Source organism: Dama dama, chromosome 33 (assembly GCF_033118175.1).
Source record: "Dama dama isolate Ldn47 chromosome 33, ASM3311817v1, whole genome shotgun sequence".
Taxonomy (NCBI): domain Eukaryota; kingdom Metazoa; phylum Chordata; class Mammalia; order Artiodactyla; family Cervidae; genus Dama; species Dama dama.
In genome coordinates this window covers 27,797,044-27,819,415 of record NC_083713.1, presented here as the reverse complement: position 1 = coordinate 27,819,415, position 22,372 = coordinate 27,797,044, and the positions used below count along the sequence as shown (strand labels likewise).

The 22,372-nt window shown below is 35.1% G+C and overlaps 1 protein-coding gene across 5 annotated transcripts in view; it reads left to right on the top strand.

Moving 5' to 3' along the window:
* Positions 1-22,372, top strand: part of DYNC1I2 (dynein cytoplasmic 1 intermediate chain 2) — a 53,902-nt gene that overhangs the window by 29,306 nt on the left and 2,224 nt on the right. For all 5 annotated transcript variants that reach the window (XM_061135520.1, XM_061135518.1, XM_061135519.1 and 2 more), the window contains 10 exons: positions 3,510-3,605; positions 3,831-3,993; positions 4,096-4,195; positions 4,685-4,810; positions 5,693-5,839; positions 6,192-6,305; positions 6,601-6,734; positions 7,636-7,780; positions 19,723-19,863; positions 21,716-21,841. In XM_061135520.1, the coding sequence (XP_060991503.1) occupies positions 3,510-3,605; positions 3,831-3,993; positions 4,096-4,195; positions 4,685-4,810; positions 5,693-5,839; positions 6,192-6,305; positions 6,601-6,734; positions 7,636-7,780; positions 19,723-19,863; positions 21,716-21,841 (1,292 nt within the window). The remainder of the gene's footprint in view (positions 1-3,509; positions 3,606-3,830; positions 3,994-4,095; positions 4,196-4,684; positions 4,811-5,692; positions 5,840-6,191; positions 6,306-6,600; positions 6,735-7,635; positions 7,781-19,722; positions 19,864-21,715; positions 21,842-22,372) is intronic.

The window sequence follows — 22,372 nt, the reverse complement described above, 5'->3', positions numbered from 1 at the left end:
CTTATTCTTAGATAGCTCTTTAACGCAATGTGACATACAGATGAGAAAACTTGTTCTGAAGACTCCTTCCTTCAGCTTAACAAAAGCCACCCATTTCACAGATGATTTAACTTTGATTAACCTACTCCATTGTAACAGATTATTCCAACAACTGGAATTTCATTCTTTCATGTTATTTCTAGGTGCAGCTTAATTTACAGACCGCTTTTCTTTCCATCTCACCAAAATACATCACAATTTTGATGTTAACTCAGTAAAAATTCAATGGTTCATTAAACCTAATCTTAACATTCATTGACAAGAGGTTTGTCATTTTAAAAGTAACTGCTACTTTTATGCATTCTTTATTGCTCAGTTTATAATCTTAGATTCCCTGTCAGAGAAAGCATGGAGTTAACTACTTAGCATATTGCAATGAATATTCATCAATAAATTGATGTGACATGGCAGTCCCATTTTTCAGTCTTCCTGCTCTGTTGTAGTGTTTTTCAGTTTTAAATATATTATGGCTTATCATATAATAGGGACTAGCTTAGAGAATCTTTAGAATTGTAATATTATATTTTTGGTCATGTTAATACTTTTTTAGTAGCTAGTTGTATTCATTTTTGATAAGACTTTGTTTCAGAGGAACAGCCTCTAATGATAGTGATGTTAGGCATTTTTTGGCCAAATATTTGGTATATGTAGATAATCAGCTTAATAATAAAAATATTTTTAAAGCAGATCATTTTGTAATGTTCTTGGAATTTTTCTTAGTGTTAGCCATTTTATGAAGCTTGATTCTTAAGTATCTGAGTTTTTGAATCAGTTTTTAATTCATATAGAAAGAGGTAATACATTCATTCTAAAATAAAATCCTGAAAACAAGTATTTAAATAGATTGTAGTCATGATTCAGCTACAACTAAACTATATGGGCAAATAAACACGACAGATGCCATGAAGTGGGCAGAGTTAGATCACTGTCTACCATACTTCATCTACATTTTAAATTTTAAAAGGAAAAGAGTGTCTGTAAGCATGATCTTTTCTGTTAAATGTGTAGATTATGAGGTCACTTAGCACTAAAGTACTGACCATATGCATTATGACAGGAATTTGACACCTGTCATTGGAAATGGTACTTAGAAGCCGTATAATGCAACAAAGTTGAGAGAGGAAGATATGATGTGGGTAGGAGGCTGTAATTTATAATTCACAACGCTTCAGGATGACCTGTCCAGGGTGACTCAGATCCCTGTCTTTGATTTTAGGATTTACATACAGTGAACTTACTAGTCAACAAAATTGATAACTGATAGTATTAGATGAAAATGGAAAAGTATGTATTTTCAGACTTTATTTTTAATTGAAGTAAATATCTTGTTACTCTAAAAGTCAGCTTAAGTGTAATTAAATTATTTTCATTACATTATACTGGCAGGTGACTTGATGATAGAATTTCATCGTGATGTTTGAGTAGTACAGTATAGAATTGTTACCACATACACTGTTCTCAGATTAATAATCCATTGTATATGAGAATTCATCTAAAAGGGAGTACTGTCTTTCTGTTTCTCTGTGTGATTATTTTGCCCCCAAAAAAGCTTTCATTTTTTTAAGTAGCACAAAAGCTGTAATTGGCATGCTTTGTAAGGAAGTGTCAATGTGCAAGAGAGTGGCGATCACTAAGAATTCTTTTGCGTGTTCTTTCCCCTTTGCACCACCGCCTCCTCAGCGGGGTCACTGAGATCACTAGCTTTTCTTGAAATGGCCATTTTCACTGGCAGGTGCATTATACCCTGTATTTTCAGATTGTTTTTCCATTCTGAATGTTTGGCAGGTTGATTGCTCTGGCTGCATTGACGGAGAAAGGGCTGACAAATGCGGTTGGGCTGGCTGAAAAGACAGTGATTACTGTTTTCCTTTGTGGCTGATTGAGGCCCTTGAAAGGAAAAATTTTAACCTTCACCATTTGGTTCAAAAGTATGAGCATATATTGAAATCATTCGTGCCATTTATCCTAGTTCTGTAAACTTGTCAGAACGTAAAAATCGCTCAATTTCAAGTAATGTAGGATTGGCATACGTCATTATCATTTTGATTAAGTTGGAGGTTGTATCATTGTGTGCATTATACAGTGTCATTTAAAGCTTTCTTTCCTAAAGGTACAGTTATATTTTTATTGCTTATACTATAGAGTTAGAAAGATTTTCATAGCTTTCCAAACCTAACACTATGTGTGTGGTTTGGCAGCTGGTGTGGCCTACAAGCTGCATTTTGTTTGCAGGGTAAAGGCTTATCTGTAGGCCTCCTGGAGTGTGGGTAATTGCACAGGCTCGCCATTGGGGAGAGACAGGATTGGAAGCAGTCAAGCGGAAGAATGTTATGCCATCCCATTGCCACCTTGTAGCAGAAAGACACAATCCCAGCAGTGCCATCTGGTTGTTGCTATCTAGTCAGCTGGCCTGGCTGCTGGGACCATGACTTGGCAGCTGGTTCCCATACTTGACCATTCTTTTGTGTATGTCGTATGTTAGTGTGTTTTAGATAATTTTGAACATGGGTCAGGGAAATGACTATAACAAGTAAAGTCCCCTTATTGAATAGGCTCTCATTACTTGAGATGCACTCTGCTACAGATGCCTGCTGCCATTCCCTCATAGACAAATGACGCATCTGTTTAGGCAATAAAAATAAGCATTTTCTTCATAAAAATCCATCTCCGTATGTAGTGAAAGAGAAGGTAGGCAGAGTTGTATGTTCTATAACATTTTAAAATAAGTAATTTAAAGTTATTTCCTGGTTTGGTTGTATAAGAGAACAGTTAGTCATTTTTAAAAGTCTTATAAACATTGTCTATTGTCTCAATGTGTATTTTTATTCAAGTTAAGAAAACATTATTTTAAGTGCTTATTGCCACATCATATAACAGTAGATAATGAGACTTGCATTTAAAATGACAGAATAGAAAATGTGGTCTCGTAGCTATTATCTTTAAAATCTGCCTCTCAAATAGCAACCTGAGAGTTAATGTAAGCCGTCTTTATGCCATATGAAGATCCATTAGACACTGATGGTTTCAGATCACAAGTAAGCAGCCAGCTCTGTAGGCTATTTTAGACATTTGATTTTCTTCATTTTACAGCATTAATGTGTCAGCATGCTACATAAAACTATGTAGGAGTTGCATGTTGTTCTGTCTGGAATGATAAATGCTTGCAAGCTTTTAGAGATTTCCATGAGGAACTCATCCTAGTTGCTTATATATCTTATTTCAGTTTATGTAGCTACAGAATTTGATATGGCTGTTGCTGACTTACCATGTTAGGTATGTATAAAGAAGTTCCACTTAATTCTTTTTTAAAAATTGTATTGATAAAATTTACATTGTTTCTACTCATTTTATGAGTGATTCACTTTTGCTTTTACCTGAAAAGTTGTGATACTTTCTGAAATAATTACCTCAAGAGCTATCAATTATTGTCATAAAAATAATTTTTGTGTTACTGTTTTGTTTTTATTCAGATGAAGAAGAAGAAGATGATGTGGTGACTCCTAAACCACCTATTGAACCTGAGGAAGAGAAAACTTTAAAGAAAGATGAAGAAAGTGATAGTAAAGGTATCTTAAAAGAATTTAACTTAAAAAAAAAGAATTTAAAACATTTTATTGATTCCTGTTAAGATTGTTTTTTATTATTTATGCACTAAAGTAGATTAAAATGCTCTAAATCAAAGAGGTAATGTGCTTGAAAAACGAGTGACATTCATTGATCCCAATTATGATAGTGAGGTGACATGATTTGAGTGGCATAAATCAGACTTTAGAAAAACATTTGTTTTACAGCTCCTCCTCATGAGCTGACTGAAGAAGAAAAGCAGCAAATCTTGCACTCTGAGGAATTTTTAAGTTTCTTTGACCATTCCACAAGAATTGTAGAAAGAGCTCTTTCAGAGCAGATTAACATCTTCTTTGACTATAGTGGAAGAGATTTGGAAGACAAAGAAGGGCAAGTATAGTTGCTAAAATTATGGTGTTAACAGTGTTTACTTTAAGAGTGAGAAGTTATAACACAGTTGTTGGTTTTTTGTTTTTGTTTTTTTTTCTGTAGAGAGATTCAAGCAGGTGCTAAACTGTCATTAAATCGACAATTTTTTGACGAACGTTGGTCAAAGCATCGGGTTGTTAGTTGTTTGGATTGGTCATCTCAGGTAAATTACAACAACAAAATTGGTTTCTATTTACCCATTTTTGAATTACAGTAAGCAGATAGTTGTATTTTAATTATGGAAACTTTGTATAATTAATGTATATTATAACAATGGATGATGACTCTAATGTTATGGTTGCTCTAATGTTATGGCTGCCTTATGTACTTAGGAAGAAAGGATTGGGAACACTATTTATTTATTTATGCCACAGCTTAGTTTTACTTATTTTAATTGCTTACCCATTTTAATTCTATCCTTTGGATAGAATTGCAACACATTTTAATAAAATGTTTTAGCATTAAGACCTTTAAAATAACCTTACTAATTCAAAGTTTTACTAATGTTGCAGAGAGCATAACTCTAGAGATGTATTTCTTGATGAAGGGTTAGGAATTTGTATTTTCAGAATAATAAAAACAGTTGAGTGACTAGGAATGTAAAAGAGTTACTATGCATAGCATTTTTTCCCCATTTGATTCTTATGAGCAGTATCCAGAATTACTGGTGGCTTCCTATAACAACAATGAAGATGCTCCTCATGAGCCTGACGGTGTGGCCCTTGTATGGAATATGAAATACAAAAAAACTACTCCAGAGTATGTGTTTCACTGCCAGGTAAGATAGTCTTTTAGCAGTCTTCCCCCAGTTTAAGAATTCACTAATGAATTTAGACAGTGCCTTTTTTCTTTTCTTGTCAACATAATGATTTCATTGGATTGGCATTTACTAAACCACCCCATATTTGCAAACAGATGTTAACGAAAAACTGAAGACTTCTCCGTTCGACATGATCTCTGTTTTCTAGCTTTTCTGATGTCTCTTATGTTTAATCACACCTAAAGTCCTTTGCTGTTGTGATTTCTTGTTATTGTGATTGATTGTATAAAAGGAATCTTTTATAAAATGTCTTTCCTGCAGTGAGTTTCTCAGGAACTTACTTGCTGAATATACAATTAGATGGTTGGCCCACTGAATTACTTATACATGGCCTGAGGAGTTGGAACTAGATAGTTTTAAGTAGAAACATATGTTTGAAGTAGGAAACAGATGCAGATTTTTAAAGTGGATTTAGTGGGAGGTTAGAATTTGCAAGCCTTTGTGGTTGCATAAGTTATCTTTTAATAATATAATAATTCTGCAAAACACTTAACTGAATCAAAACTAGCATTATACCCTGTTGTCAGATTTCTGTCAAAGGATAAAGTAGAGCCAGTTATCTTTGGATTTAATGCTGTAATCAAATAGTTTTTGCTTTGTTGGGTAAATTGCTTAAATATTTCTGTAAACAGTCATTACATTCGACTTAAGCAAAACTATTCTAGAGCTGTATCTTTATGTTCTTAAACAGTATGACATTTTTAAGTGTATTTACTGATGGTTTTATTCTCTGGTAGCTTACAATAAAGGGGGAAATGTTTTTGGTTATAGATTTATTCTTATAACTTGTCATATTTCTTTCATTTGACCCTTAAATATAAAAATCTTACTTATTTGCAGTCAGCCGTTATGTCTGCTACGTTTGCAAAATTTCATCCAAATCTGGTTGTGGGTGGTACATACTCGGGCCAGATTGTGCTGTGGGATAACCGTAGCAATAAAAGAACTCCCGTGCAGAGGACTCCGCTGTCAGCTGCAGCACACACGGTGAGTAAAGAGGCTGCTTCCATTAGGTCTCCTTCATCATTAAATACTTAGTCGCATCTGTCAAAATAGTCTCAAAATGTGTTTCCTTTGATGTGTGAATTATCATTTAGCAACTAAGAATGAAGCCTTTTTTTTTTGTATTTTTGGAAATCTATTTTATTAGAAACTTATCTCTCTTTTAAGATAATCTTTTGTTAATCCACAGAATAGGATCAAACTTCACATTAAAAATACCCTTATGATGTGAGACTGTTTGGATATGAAACAATACCTGTGATGATACATTAAAAATTATTTCATCTTTTTGGTGAAAATAATTACAGAGAACTTTCTTTAATATTTCTTTCTTTAGCATCCTGTATATTGTGTAAATGTTGTTGGAACGCAGAATGCTCACAATCTGATTAGTATCTCTACTGATGGAAAAATTTGTTCGTGGAGTCTGGACATGCTTTCCCATCCACAGGTAGGTTAAACTAGGAAAATTCTGAAGTTTTGAGGCAATATTGGTATTTTTTTTAAGTCTATAAACCCCAGCTTATATTTTTCATAGATGTTTTATAATAGTATTATAGTAACAGTTTATAAATCTAAGCATATATTAAATATAATCTGTGATATATATACTTCATTTTGAAACCTGCTTCTTTTAATCAATTAAATTTATGTAAGTAGTATAGTAAAAGAACTAAGACTAGAAAATGTTCTTAAAAATTTTTAAATTGTAAGTTTACAAAATAATCTCAATTTTTTCTATGTAGGATAGCATGGAATTAGTTCATAAACAGTCAAAGGCAGTCGCTGTGACATCTATGTCCTTCCCTGTTGGAGATGTCAACAACTTCGTTGTTGGAAGTGAGGAAGGTTCTGTGTACACAGCATGTCGCCATGGCAGGTAAATCTAAACTGAAATTTGCAATTATTTAAAATTCTCCCTTGAATAATCTTATTAAACAATTTGCCTCTTAATTCAAGTAGAAATCTCTCCTAGAGCCACTTATTTGTGACAAGTTATTTAAGTTCAGGTATATGAAATTAAATACTTTTTAAAAATAAAAGGTCATTTTAGATCATAATGTGTTCTAGTAATAGATTTTGAGGGGTGTGGTGTGTTGTGATTTTCATATATGTGGACGTGCTCACAAAAGTTAGTGGTAGGAAGTAACATTCCGCAGTTACAAATGCAAAAATTCACATACTACATACTGACCTTTAAAGTTGTAAATAAGATTTTCAACTGTTTTTCCATTTCGATTTATTTGGACATTGAGCATTCTTGGCTCAAAGTTCACTTCTTCTGATAATTGTACAGTAATGTCACGTACACATTTTAAATTGACTAGTATTTCTCCTGCTGTTCAATCTGTTTTGAAATTGTCTAGCTGTACTTTATCAATTGCTTCCTGTAAAAAAAAAATTGAGTGTCCAGATTTCATCACAAATACAGATCACCTTCACTTGAAAGCGTTTGTTTTAAAAGTAACCAAGGTTCTCTCTCTTACATGTAGCATCCCTTTGTCTCTATTCCACCACCTCAGAACCTTAGATATTGGACTTTTGAGTTCTGTCATCAATAGCATGATGTTTATGGTTCCAAAATGTACTTAATACTGCTTTAGTGGTGTTATCAAATATGGATAGAGTAACACTCAACATAATTATTTTGATGTGTTATGAGCACGAGTTAAGTTTGTTGAAATTGTGTCAAAGTATAATAATAGATAAATCTGTGATAACATGTATTTGTAAGTGGTCTACTTACAAGAGATTTCACTATTTTCACTCTTATGAAATAGCAAAGCTGGAATCAGTGAGATGTTCGAGGGACATCAAGGACCAATTACTGGCATTCATTGTCATTCAGCTGTTGGAGCAGTGGACTTCTCACATCTTTTTGTCACTTCATCATTTGACTGGACAGTAAAACTTTGGACAACTAAGGTATCTAAAAACAGATGTCTGATCAGGTGCTCAGGTTTCTGACACAAGGTGGTGCTCTAATACCGCATGGAAAAGATGAAAAGCCTCCTAATAGCTTGGAAAGATTTACTGATAAATCAAACCTAGTAAGTTACACAGAATATGAGTGAAAACTAGATATTGAAGTCTTTAAAAAATATTCTCACAGGTATGGTAACTCCACTCATAACCAAGACCAGTTGTCCCACCACTTCTGGCATTTCAAGCATAGAGCTTCTTACTCTGAACTGAGCTAGGGGAAAAGCCTCTGAAGATCTCACATGACTCTCATATAGCTCCCCTATAGCCTGGCACAAAAGTCTTTGCTCTTTGAAGAGCTTTTAGAAGATGTTCAGAACTGCAGTGACTCAGAGCTGATGGAAGCTGAAGAAAAGATAGATAAAAACTGTTGTACGATAAGACTGTGCCATAAACTTGAGCCATTAGGAAAGTACTGTGTAAATGCTTATAAATTATTATAGTATAAGTAAATTTATTTATATTATTTCATATTAAAATCATTTTATATTAAATAAGTAAATTTATTATAAATACTTATACATAAGTAAATACTTATGGATGCATGTATATTTTTGTTGACCACAGTACATAATACAAGTTGTTTGTGTTTAAATAAGCCTTGAAAAACCTTTTATGAAGTGCTTCCTGATCCTCCAACAATTCCAGAAATATGTGACTTTGCCCTGAATTATTGAAAGTCTCTCAAGGCAAATCCAAAGTGCCTTTACTTTGCTGTCTAACTTTTCTGCAGTGTTACATTGTTGCTGACAAAGTTGCATTCTTAGAACAGCAGATTCTATTTAAATTAAGTTAAATTTTAAGCTGTGTTTTGTCATGTTTTCATCTGCCTTATCCTAACTTTGATTCTTCAGTTTCTTTGAGAAAACCTGGTGCTCTGAAGAGATTTTCTTTACTATTACAGTGGAATCATTTATTTATCAAATGTTGACCTTCGAAATCAGGCATGAACTCACTATTCACTCTTGTCCTTTCCTGATGCTTTCTTTCAGTGTAGTAGGAAGTGAGTTAGAAAACTGTCTCTTAAAATTGAACGTTTTCATGTTTGGGATTGACTTTCCTGGTAAAGAATCTGCCTGCAACGTAGGAGACCCTGGTTTGATTCCTGAGTTGGAAAGTTCCCTTGGAGAAGGGATAGGCTACCCACCTCCAGTTTTCTTGGACTTCCCTGGTGGCTCAGATGGTAAAGAATCTGCCTACAATGCGGGAGACCTGTGTTCTATCCCTGGTTTGGGAAGATCCCCTTGAGGAAGGCATGGCAACCCACCCCAGTATTCTTGCCTGAAGAATCCCTCTGGACAGAGGAGCCTGACAGGCTACAGTCCATGGGGTCATAAGGAGTCGGACATGACTGAGTGACTAAGCATGTTTGGGATTAATTAGCAGGCATTAAAAATAGCATTTAAGTCTAATGAAGGAAAATTATTAAAAACTGTTTAACACAGTGTCTATCTAGCATTATAGAGACTTCACAGTGTTCATTCAGTTCCTCCTTTTCTCCTCCATGGAGATCAGGCAGAGTGTTAATGTATTTAGTTTATCATCTGTTTTCTTTCCCGGATTGCTCTTGAATTTTTGTTTTTGAATGCGATATATACAGTGGAGAAAGGTAGAGGTAGAAGATTCTCACGTCTATAAGCAAAGAAATACATAATTCAGCTAGCAAAAACAAAGCAAGATGCAGAATTCGAGAGATGAAGCCGATTGTTTCTCTTTATGCTGTAGGTGGCCACCTAAGTGGCTAGATTTCTGGATATCTGGATACCTTACATCTTAGATTGTTGGCCAGTACCCTTTTTCAGTATTTGAAAAGAGTCTTTTTATCTATTTGTAGATTTGTTATTTTTAATATCTCAGGGCTTCAATTTGCCATCCTTTTATCTTTAAATTTGAGGCTTCCATTCTTAAATATACCACCAAATACGACTAGAAAATGAAGCCTAAATAAGAACGCTACTTACATCTGTGACAGTGGACTGACTAGTGCTTATTTTGTGGTACTACACAGCTGGTTGATTGGTGGTTCATATTTTTTGTTTTTGTATTTTCCTGTATTTCAATGTAAAACTGCCTACTGAATAAGAATGACAGCCAGCCATATCTCTTTCTTTGCTAATTGAGCTAGGCATTGTTTCCTTCTTAAGCTTCATATAGAAGACTCATTTATTCATTCAGCTGTAGTACATGGCTCTCCCTTCCCCCCACCACCCTGTTCTTTGGTCACTCTAATGTTAGTAACCAAAGAATAGGACAACACAGAACAGGGTGATTTTATAGAAGATGACGTACCCTCAAAACTATATCAGAAGAACTACTTTTTTATTCTGACTTTTCATCAAACAACTAGTTCTAGTCTATGAAGGAAGAAAGAGCAACAATCTGCTAAGTGTTTTTTTATTTGGCCATATTATGACTCCCAAAGTCATTATTGCTTTGATCCTGGGTTTATACTTCATGGGTAATTGTGCTACTGGTCTTCATTTCTTCCCTAAAAAACTTGGTAGAGCCTCTCTGCTCTCCAATACAATGATAATGAATAATAGGCAAAATTTTAAGATAATCTCTTCGTAAAAACATTCTTCCAGCTTAAAAAGCTTTAAGCTTTTTAAACCAGTATCTTCAAATTCATAACTTTAACAGACTTTAAATGTTTTTCTCTTTGCCTCTACTTGCTAAATGTTTTCTGACTCTAGGAATTGAGTCCCCATAAACTGGAAGAATGAATCATTAGATATTGGTGTATCTTTGTATCCTTTAAGATCTGTCTGTGCCCCGATAGTGAAACAAGATTCTTTTTTCTCCCTTTCTGTAAGTCCTCTGTCTACCACTTGAAGTCTCAATTTGGTACTGCCTCAAATTTAGTTTCAAGTAGTCTATCTTCTGTCATCTTCTAGTTTTTGCAGAGTCAGGGATTTTAATGCAGTAACAGGGTTCTGGATCATCAAATTGTTTTTTTTTACTTTTTTGAACTCAGTTATTTTTAATGAAGAAGATAGATAGATTCCACATTTTTATGAAGTTTAATTTAAACCAACCAAGATATTGCTTCTAATATAGTTAACTTTTTAAAATACCAAATTTTGAAAATTCATAACAGAAGTACTTTAGCAGTCCTGAAGAATGGTAGGAGGAATAGAATAGTTATCTTGACGATAACTTGAGGATTCCATGAACACTTGATTAGGGGTAGACCTGATAAGTGAGATTAATATTCCAACCATATTTAACTGTACTTACTACAGATTACTCTTAAAATATAAGAATTATTTATTTGGAGGACAAAATGTATTAATATATGCACAGTATATTCTAATCTCAGAACTGATGCCTCTCAGTAGCATATTTACCGTAAAGTGACAAAGTTAAAATCATTAATGTATTTCTCAGACTAGGTAGTTCTTGAGCTTTTGTAGTCCATATATACCTTAAAATTTTTTCACAGTTTCTGATGTCTTAAATTCCCTCCTTACTTGAAAAGCTTTAACCTATTTAACTCTTCTGTTTAACCCTGCATTAAAACAGGGTTAAAGAGACTATATAGAATTATAATTAATTATCAATTAATTATAATCATTATATATTATATTAAATATTTGATATTTAAATTTTATTTAATATTAAGTTTATAATTTAATATTAAATATTATAATTAGTTATACATATATAGAATTATAATTAACTAATGCTTCTAATAGCAACTATGCACCTACTAGACAAATTAAAATGAAGAAATGCTCTGAAGTTGGGATGTTTCTTGGAAAATGCTGACTGACCATCAGGACCCAGGCCTCCAGGGCAACATTTACTGTAATAACTTGTTGTTGGCCAGTGTCCAGCCTGTCCTTTGCATATTCAGAAATTCAGTTTTATCAGTCTACTGGAGTTGATTAGCTAGGGAGTGCTAATTAGAACTCACAGGTGTCTAAGACACTGATACATTGGAGAAGGTCAATTTGTTAATTTACAATGAGAAACAACTGCCAGAAGGCCCAGATACTCATACTTGCCTGACCAGTTCATTGTTTCCCTGTATTGGACAACCCGCATGGGAAACCAAATTATAATCAGAAGGTTGCTTGGTGAGCAAGGAATTGGAGCAAAAGACGTTTTCTAATTTGAATGTTTAATGGCATCAAGCAAGGATAGCCTGATTCATTCATTCATCTTCACATAGAGATAACCCTGCCATAGGTGGTAATTTTCAGAGTCTGTTGACAGAGACACTGTCTCCAGAACAGTGCTTGAATTTAGGCATTTCTTCAGTTTTCTTATAAGATTGTTTCTTTATATTTCCATTTCTTTTAATGGATACATACATTCCTTCTCAAAAAGTTACTATCTTCTTTCAGGTTGTATAGAAAGGTGTTTCTGCCCTCGGAATTGTTTCTTTTTAATGAGAATCTGTTTATTTCTATCTTGATTCAAGTGAGGACGTACTTATTTCCCAGTTCTCTGGAGAGTACCTCACTGTTATGTTCATGGATTTACTATAGGGTCTCTTTGGTTATTAATCTAGAGCTCCCCAGGTTCCCCCAGAAAAATATAGAATTACTGTATTCATTTCCTGGGGCTGCCATATTAGATTGTCACAAACTGAGTAACTTAAAACAACAGAAATTTATTCTCTTACAGGAGGCTAGAAGTCTGAAATCAAGGTGTTGGCAAGGTTGGTTACTTTTGGAGGCTCTGAGGAAGAATCCATCCCTCTTTCCCTCTCTCTTTTCTAGTTTTCAGGGTTGCCAACAATCTTGTGCTTTTTGGCTTCCAGGTACATCACTTCAGTTTCTGCCTGTCGTCACATGGCACTCTCCCTACATGTCTGTCAAGATTTTTCTCTTCTTTTAAGACAATAGTCATGCTAGATTCAGGGCCTACTCTAAGCAGTATAACCCCAGTTTAATTAAGTCTGCAAAAGACCCTTTTTCCAATAATGTCACATTTACAAGTTCCAAACAGACTTGAATTTGGCAGTGAGTTGGGGGGCTGGGGTGGGCAGGACACTATTTAACCCAATACATAATGTAAAGAACTAAAAAATATATATATGTGGTTTGTCTCTTGACCATTCAGTGTTTATTTTCACCATGTACTATAGTGAGCTGCCTTTGATTATTCAAATGCTATCTGTTGTTCAAGAAACAATACATTCTTTTGATTCGTTCTTTTTGGCAGATGTATTTGCAGACCTTTTGTTTGTAAGAATTTTAGAGCAGCAGTGACCTTTAGACATCATCTAGTTCAGTAGCTCTCAGTTTTGGTCATATTAGAATCACCTTGGCAATTTTTAAAACTTTTAGTGCTCACCTGGCACCTGAGACTGATTAAATCATAATATCTATGGAGACTTGGCAACACCATAATTTTGAAAATCCCGGGGGATTACAATGTATAGTCAAAGTTCAGAACCACTGATAACAGAACTTTTGTTCTGCAAATGAGGAAGTAGGGGCCTGCAATGATGAGATGACTTCTCCAAAGCCTTAAAGCTAGTTATTGGTAGCCCTGAAATAAGAGTCTAGGTCCTGTATCCCTCTTCAGCTCTTTCCTGCTGCCTCTCTTCCATTTAGGCAGAAGTTCTCATCAAATTAAGAAAAGATATTACTATTAAAAAGTATTTCAGATGATCCATTTGGGATTTCAGTTTGCAGTGTCATATATAGGATTAATATATTAATGAACAATTTTGGTATTGTGTGTGTTCTTTCTTTCTCTTTGAGGGGGAAAATTGTTAATCCTTGGATGACCATGTTTTCTAAATTAAACTTGAAAAAATTACCAAAGGTTTCTGATTACATTTTATAAATTTGGAAACATGTTGCCATTTATTGTATTTTTATTTGTAATATAATCTTTTACCCAGTTTTAATGCATCCTGCTCTTTTCCTCTGGCTGCATCATAGTCCACTGAATTAGATGAAGAATTTTATTAATAATTTCCTGAGACATTCCACAATCTTTTCACTTTATATATAATTTTTATGTGCTTTAATCAAATTAGTATATTAAATTGTTCATATTTTATAAAAATGGAATCATATAATACGTACTTATTTGTGTTTGGCTTTTTTGTTCATTATGTTTGTGAGAGTCATTCCATTTTGTTGAATGTAGTTGTAGATTGTTAGATTGTTCATTGTCTCAGGCATATAGTATTCCCTTATGTAAATATACTATAATTTACCCATTCTGCTGCTGATGGTATGTGGGTTGATTGTAGTTTGGGGTTGGGTTATGGATAATGCTGCTATGAGCATAGTTGTAGGTGTCTCTTGGTGAACATAAGCGCTTGTTTCTGTTTGGCATATACTTAGGAGGGAAATACTTGGCCATGAGATATGCATGCTTTCAGTTGATACTGCTGAGCAATTTTCCAAAATAGTTTTACCAGTATTTCAAATTTAAAAAAATATTTTACCAATATATATTCTTAGAGTTGAACATGTATGTGCACATGACTGTGAACAACTGTTCTTTGATGAGAGACCATAAAATTGCCTAAAAACAGGATTGTCTTGAAGTATATAATCACCTCAGGATTTATAGACCTTGTTGTTCAGTCACTAAGTTGTGTCCAGCTCTTTGCAACCCCATGGACTACAGCATGCCAGGCTTCTCTGTCCTTTACTGTCTCCCAGAGTTTGCTCAAACTCATGTCCATTAAGTTGGTGATGCCATCCAATCTTATCCTCTGTCATCCCCTTCTCCTGCCTTCATTCTTTCCCAGCATCAAGGTTTTTTCCAATGAGTTCACATCAGGTGGCCAAAGTATTGGAGCTTCAGCTTCATCAGTCCTTCCAGTGAATATTCAGGGTTGATTTCTTTTAGGATGGACTGGTTTGATCTCCTTGCTGTCCAAGGGACTCTCAAGAGTCTTCTCCAGCATCACAATTCGAAAGCATCAAATTCTTTGGTGCTCAGCCTTCTGTATGTTCTAACTCTCATCCATACATGACTATTGGAAAAACCATAGCTTTGACTATATGGACCTTTGTCGGCAAAGTAATGTCTCTGCTTTGGAAAACACTGTCTAGGTTTATCGTAGCTTTTCTTCCAAGGAGCAAGCGTCTTTTAATTTCGTTGCTGCAGTCACCACAGTGATTTTGGAGCCCAGGAAAATCATTCACTGTTTTCCATGTTTTCCCCATCTATTTGCCATGAAGTGATGGAACCAGATGCCATGATCTTAGTTTTTGAATGTTGAGTTTTAAGCCAGCCCTTTCGCTTTTCTTTTTCACCCTTATTAAGAGGCTCTTTAATTCCTCTTCACTTTGTACCATCATCTGCATGTCTGATTCCAGCTTGTGATTCATCTAGCCTGGCATTTCACATGATGTATTCTGCATATAAGTTAAATAAGCTTGACATACTCCTTTCCCAATTTTGAACCAGTCCATTGTTCCATGTCCAGTTCTAACTGGTGCTTCTTGACCTGCATACAGGTTTCTCAGGAGGCAGTAAAGTGGTCTGGTATTTCCATCTCTTTAAGAATTTTCAGTTTGTTGTCATCCACATAGTCAACGGTTATAGTGTAGAAAATGAAGCAAAAGTAGATGTTTTTTCTAGAATTCCCTTGCTTTTTCTGTGATCCATTGGATTTTGACAATTTGATCTCTAGTTCTTCTGCCTTTCCTACATCCAGCTTATACATCTGGAAGTTCTCAGTGCAAGTACTATTGAAGCCTCGCTTGAAAGATTTTGAGCATTACCTTGCTAGCATGTGAAATGAGCACAATTGTATGGTAGTTTGAGCATTCTTTGGCATTGCCTTGCTTTGGGATTGGAATGAAAACTGACCTTTTCTAGTCTTATGGCCACTGCTGAGTTTTCCAAATCTGCTGGCATATTGAGTGCAGCATTTTAACAGCACCATCTTTTAGGATTTTAAATAGCTCAGCTGGAATTCCATCACTTCCACTAGCTTTGTTCATAGTAATGCTTCTTAAGACCCACTTGATTACACACTCCAGGATGTCTGGCTCCAGGTGAATGACCAAACTATTGTGGTTATCCGGGTCATTAAGACATTATTGTGTAGTTTTTCTGTGTATTCTTGCCACTCTTCTTAATCTCTTCTGCTTCTGTTAGGTCCTTACCATTTCTGTCCTTTATTGTGCCCATCTTTTCTTGTAATGTTCCCTTGGTATCTCTTTTCTTGAAGAGATCTTTCCCATTCTGTTGTTCTGCTCTATTTCTTTGCATTATTCACTTAAGAAAGCTTTCTTATTTTTCCTTGCTATTTCTAAGCAGGCTGTTTGTTAATTATTGATGTGCATCAGAATCTTTAGTGGAGTAACACCAGAGAGACTCATGACGCACACTGAAAGTGGGACCTTGCATCTGGATTTCTTAAAAGCTCTGCAAATGATTGTGATACTCATCCCAGTTGAAATCCACTACCTTAAAGGGAGACTTCACTTGGCATTGTTGCCAAGGGGAGTTATAGGAAAATAATGATCTTAAGAGGGAAAAAAACTCTTACTTTCTGTTTTTAGCTTACTTTTAAGTTCGGTGAAACTTTTTATTTTCTTAATTACAAACAGATTTTTTTTTGGCTTTTAAGATAATCGTGTAGTTGACATTTACTTTGATACCTGGGAAGTTTTAGATTTATAATTTTAAACTTTTTGTTATAGAAAATTCCAAATAGATGCAAAAGCAGAAAGAGGAGTATAATTAAACCGTTGTGCTCATTACCTAGCTCCTAGAATTATCAACACATGACCAACCTTGTTTGATCTATTCCTACATACATTCCCTCCCTACCACTGGATTATTTTAAACAAAGACTTATAATATGCAGTATTTTATCTACAAAACAAAAAAACTGTAATACTACCATATCATTGTTGTACCCTCCCCCCAAATGAATAGTGATTCCTTAATTTCATCAAATAGGCGATTGGTGTTCAGTTAAAAACAAATTTTTTTTTGTTACCATTTGTTCATTTGAAGCCGAATCCATATGAGGTTCATTTATTTGTGATTGACACATCCTTTGAGCCCTTCTCTTAAAAATCGGGTTTCCTTCTCTGTCTTGTTTTCTTGCTGCTACTGCTGTTGAAGAAACCAGTTTGGTTGTCCTGTAAGTTTCTCACAGTCTGGATTTTGCATTTTGTGGTATCGTTCATACTATTGTGTATAGTTGCAGATTTTTTATAATTCTTTAAGGAGAAGCTTGGTGTCCCCCAGTCCTTATGTTGATGTCTCTTCATTCTCTTCATTGATGTCATCTGGAGCTTCTTCTGCAATAGATTCCTCAGGAGGTGCTCATGGGTGCATTAGTCCTGTATTCACAAGAGTCTGTTTATGAAGGTCAGTTTGTGCTGTCTGCTAAGTCGCTTCAGTCATGTCCACCTCTTGTGATCCGATGTACTGTAGCCCGCCAGGCTCCTCTGTCCATGGGATTCTTCAGGCAAAAATATTGTAGTGGGTTGCCCATGGCCTCCTCCAGGGGATCTTCCTGACCCAAGGATCAAACCCATGTCTCCTGTTTCTCCTGCATTGCAGGTGATTCTTTACCACTGAGCCACTGGGGAAACCAGTTTGGCTGTATATAAAGTCTACAGTCTACATTTTTTGATTACCTTAAATATATTACTCTTGTTTTCTGGCAAAAGCATTGTCAAAAAGCCTGATGACAATCCTGGTTTTTTTTATTACCTCATAACTTGGTTTAAAAATCTGGATGATCAATTTTTTTTCTTTTTTTTTAAGGGTTGATTGTGTAGATATACCAAGATACTCTAATTTGAATTTCAGGCTGTCTCTTATTTTACGAGAGTTCTCTAAAATTATTATTTTTGTATTCTATAGTATTGCTTTGATTTTCATTTTTAGGGCCTGCCGTTATAGGTATATCTTTTGTTAATCTCATTTGTCTATCACTTTTTTAAAAATTCAATTTATCTCTTCTTTTTTTTTTTTTTAAATAATGGTGTTATTGAGATATAATTCAGATACCATAAGATTCATCATTTTACAGTGTACAATTCGGTGGTTTGGGGGTTTTATTTAAGCCGTCCTGGTGGTATGAAATGATATTCCATTGTGGTTTTGATTTGCATTCCCATGATGGATAATGATGTTGGACATCTTTTCAAGTGCTTATTTGTATTTGTAGATCTTCTCTGGAGAAATGCATATTAAAACTTTGCCCAGGTTTTAATTGGGTTGTTTGCCTCTTTATTAAAGTTTTGTTAAGAGTTGTAGATACAAGTTATTTACAGATATATTATTTCCAAATGTTTTTGCCTGTTGTATAGGCTCTCTTTTCACTTTCTTGAGGGTATTATTTGAAGCACAAGGGTTTTAAATTTTGATTTACCCCAATATATATACTCTTTTTTTTGTCATTTGTGCTTTTATTTCATCTAAGCAATCATTGACAAGTCCAAAGTCACAATGACTTATTCCTGTGCTTTCTAAGTTTTACTGTTATTTTACCTTTTGTATTTAGAAGTTGTATTATTTTACCTCTTATATTCAGATCTAAGATATTTTTGAGTTAATTTCTTTTGATGTGGGGAAGGAGGGTCCAACTTCATTCTTCTGCATGTGTATATCCAGTTGTCCCAGCATCACTTGTTGAAAAGACTGTTCTTTTCACATTTAATTGTCATGACATCCTTACACTCGTTAAAGATCTTTCACAATAGCTTTGTGTGAGATTTGACTGAGATCCTTTTTTTTGTTCCTTATTATCTAGTTAGTAGTGAAATGAGTGTTTTTCTGTTTAAGGAAGAGGAAACGGGCATGGATAGCTTTTCTAGTTTCATGTTGTTGTTTAGTCGCTCAGTTGTGTCCTACTCTTTGCCATCCCATGGACTACAACCTGCCAGGCTCTTCTGTCCATGGGATTTTCCAGGCAAGAATACTGGAGTGAGTTGCCATTTCCTTCTCCAGGGGATCTTCCTGAACCAGGGATAGAACCAGTGTCTCCTGTTTTGGCAGGTGGATTCTTTACCACTGAGCTGCCTGGGAAGCCCTTTCTAGTTTTGTGGTCTAGGTTAAAGCTCTCCTGGGTTTTTTGCAAAGTAGATATATCTCTCTCTTTCTCTCTTGTGCTTTCTGAAATGTATCTTTTCTGTTCCTCTCCACCACCTTTATCTGAACCTTCTCTTTCCCTTGTCCCTATTGCGCTGTATTCCACAACTTGGATTCCATTCCCTTCAGTTTCTTTTTGGCGAGACTTTGTCTTGGAAAGGGAGCTTTGATTTGTTAATTTTGCTAGTTTTTCAGGGCTCAGACTGCATCATTAGACCTTACTTATCTCACAGTGGAGTCTGCCTTCAGTGTGTAAATGGAATTGTGTTAACTCCCTCCCAGTCTCTACTGCTGTTCTCAGACTGACCTCCATGCTGCCCAGTGATCACCCGCTGTGTACTGTGAGGCTTTTCTGTTCTATTCTCCAGCTGTGAGAAGCTCTCGTGCCTTCCTGTACTTCTCACACAGATGTACCATGCAGATCTCATAGTTGGCCAAGGTTTACACCTGTTTATACATTTGAAGTTTTGTCTCCTGATTTTGTTGTAGATGTTGTTTAGGAATCTTTGGTTTTGCTATCCTCAGTGCTTTGTCTGGGTTTATGGGGAGATGTAGAGGAGATTTAAAAAGTATAGTGCCATTGCTTTCATCTTTCCAGAATCTTCTCATTGAAGTGTTTTTAAAGCACATCCTATTCCTTTTTTAAAACAGTATGGTGTCTGCAAGTTAAATAGAAAATGCAATCCAGTTGTTGATTCATAGTTCATAACTCCAGGTAATTCTGTAGTGAAACGGATTACAGGAACTTTTTCTAGGCTGAGTTAAGTATCATAAAATGTTATCATATTTATTGAATGTGTGTCATATTTTGACTGTGCTAAAAATCAACTTTTCCCTTTCAGAATAACAAGCCTTTGTACTCATTTGAAGATAATTCGGACTATGTTTATGATGTTATGTGGTCACCCACTCACCCAGCCCTGTTTGCCTGTGTGGATGGCATGGGTAGGCTGGATTTGTGGAATCTCAATAATGACACAGAGGTGAGCAGGAAAATAACAAAAATTGCACTGAAAAATAGAAAATTGGAGATTTATTGAATAATTTGTGAAATTCCTTTTATCCCAAGGAATGTGAAAGGACTCTGTGATTGTAGCTTCATCACAAAGAAAGCAAATAAGCTTTGTGCCCTAAATAATAAACAGCCTGCTGTGCAGAACTGAAGGGAGAAACATTGTTGCCAGGAGCACTGGGGCATTCCTTTTACCTCTGAAAAGCTTTGTCACGTCTCTTCATGTCCTGGCAAAGTCTCCTTCATAAGGCAGCTGGGATATTTTTCATTCATAGGCTAGAAAGCAGATAGTTTCAGGCTGTTGACATGCGTTAACCTTAATTCTGAATTTCTGAATTATCTCTTAGCCTTGGTAGAATTGTATATTATCCATAAATACTAGTCTTAGGCTGACTTGAGTGACACAAAAATGTATTTTCCTGACTTGCTCTGTGAAAGATTAAAAACAGTGTTACTGTTACTATAAAATTAATATAGAAATAATCAAATTTCCTAATTATTATACTAAAATGACTTATTTGGAATGAAATGTAACTGCAGCTGTTATTTATTTTTAACCATGTTTGTTTTTACCAATGTAGGCAGAGGCTTAGAGCATTATTAGAGTCCTGTATTGCAGTGTGGTAGTTAGGAAGTAACATTAGCAGTTCTGTCAGTAAAAGTTGTTGAGGAGAAAGTATCTTGGTGCCTTCCCCCCACAGCCACTGTTTCTCATGTCTTTTCATATTTCTACCGGCTAAATGTATGTTATGATCCTTGAAGTAAATTAGTTGATTATACAGGACAAGGAATTTATGTATTGGAAATACAAGTATTTTAACATCATGCTAACTTCTGCTCTAGTAGTTTGAAGAGCAACATTCAGATACTGCTAGGGAAAGATATTGAGTCCTGGGTACATGACTGGACTTAATTATACATTTCTAGTTACCTAGAGTGGTACCAATTTTCTTAATTTGGATTTTCGTGTTAGGCATTTGTGGTTACAATTAAATTTGGATCTGTTCTATAATTTAACTCACAATAAAGCTAAGGTATAATTTTTCTCTTACAACTATTTTGGCATTCTAGAAGGTTAAATTAATCATTTGGGGATGACTTGTGTCAAATAGAAGGATTATTTTTAATCCGGTTTCAGAAATTTAAAAATATTGTGATTCTGTTCTGAGTCAAACATTGAAGATTTGCTCTGTGAGTGGCAAGTAATTTCTTTTTCCTCAGCATAGCAGAGGATACAGCCATAACCCAAGGGATGGTGCCATTGTGTTGGTGCCGTCATCTTGCCTTGATCTAGATGGTTCATGGGAACAAGGGCTTTGGAATGACCCATACTGCATCCCTAGTATGAACTGTGTAGAATCTGTGGATCAAAGCACAGGTTTTAGCTAACAGAGACACAGGCTACAAAAGTAACTCCTGTCCTCTAAAATTGAACCATAATCTGTTTATGCGGGCTTTTGAGATGTTTCTTTAAATGAGGTTTTGGCCATCTGTTTTCAAATGGCTTGACTTGTTAAAAAAGTCAAAACAACAAAGAATCCTTTATTAAAAAGAGAAGATTTCTCAAAATGATATGTCCAGTCATGTGAAGATTTCTTATGAAAGGACTTAAGTTATTTTCCCAAACCATTTTCAGGGATTGACTGTAATGTCATTCAGAATGTATCACTGAACAGGAAGAAAGTTGGGAAAATTCTTTATCTATTTTCATCTTTGTTTTCAAAAACCTAGCTAGATTGGAAGAAAAAGGAATTACTATTTTACATGTTTATAGAAATCCTGATGAAACTTTTAACACTGAACTATATTTTAAATGACTTTAGGTGCCAACTGCAAGCATTTCTGTGGAAGGTAATCCTGCTCTTAATCGTGTAAGATGGACCCATTCTGGAAGAGAGATTGCCGTGGGTGATTCTGAAGGACAGATTGTTATATATGATGTGGGAGAGGTATGGGGCTCGCTGCCTGTAATTTTGACACATCTATTTAGCTTTCATGGAACTATAGTGACTGTATCTTTGTGGTTAAATCTAGTCTTTGAGGTTCATGAATTGAATAACACATGTGTTTGTAAAGATAAAACTTACTTTTCATTACAGAAGCAACTCTTGAGATTAGTTTCCTTTCTAAACTGACTGTCCTGTGTCCCTATGCAACAAATTTTGAGGGTAGTATCATATGTCGAAAGTACTTTCCAGCATGCATTGCTGGAGATTAGAAATTCTTCAAGCAGAAGAGATTTAGTTATAGTTGGACTTGGAGGCTTTACAGAATTGACATTGAGATAAGATTTTATTTTCTGTATACATAGATTTGTTTGGACCAGGTAGCTCAAATAAAAAGTAGTATCTTTTAAGAGCTATCTATTGACTATGTGAAATGTCATTCTTGACCCCTTGAGCCTTGTTGCAAAGCCATTATGAATGAACCCAACAGGATGAGTTGCAGCCCTCTCATCTTTACTGTTTGGGTTGACTGTG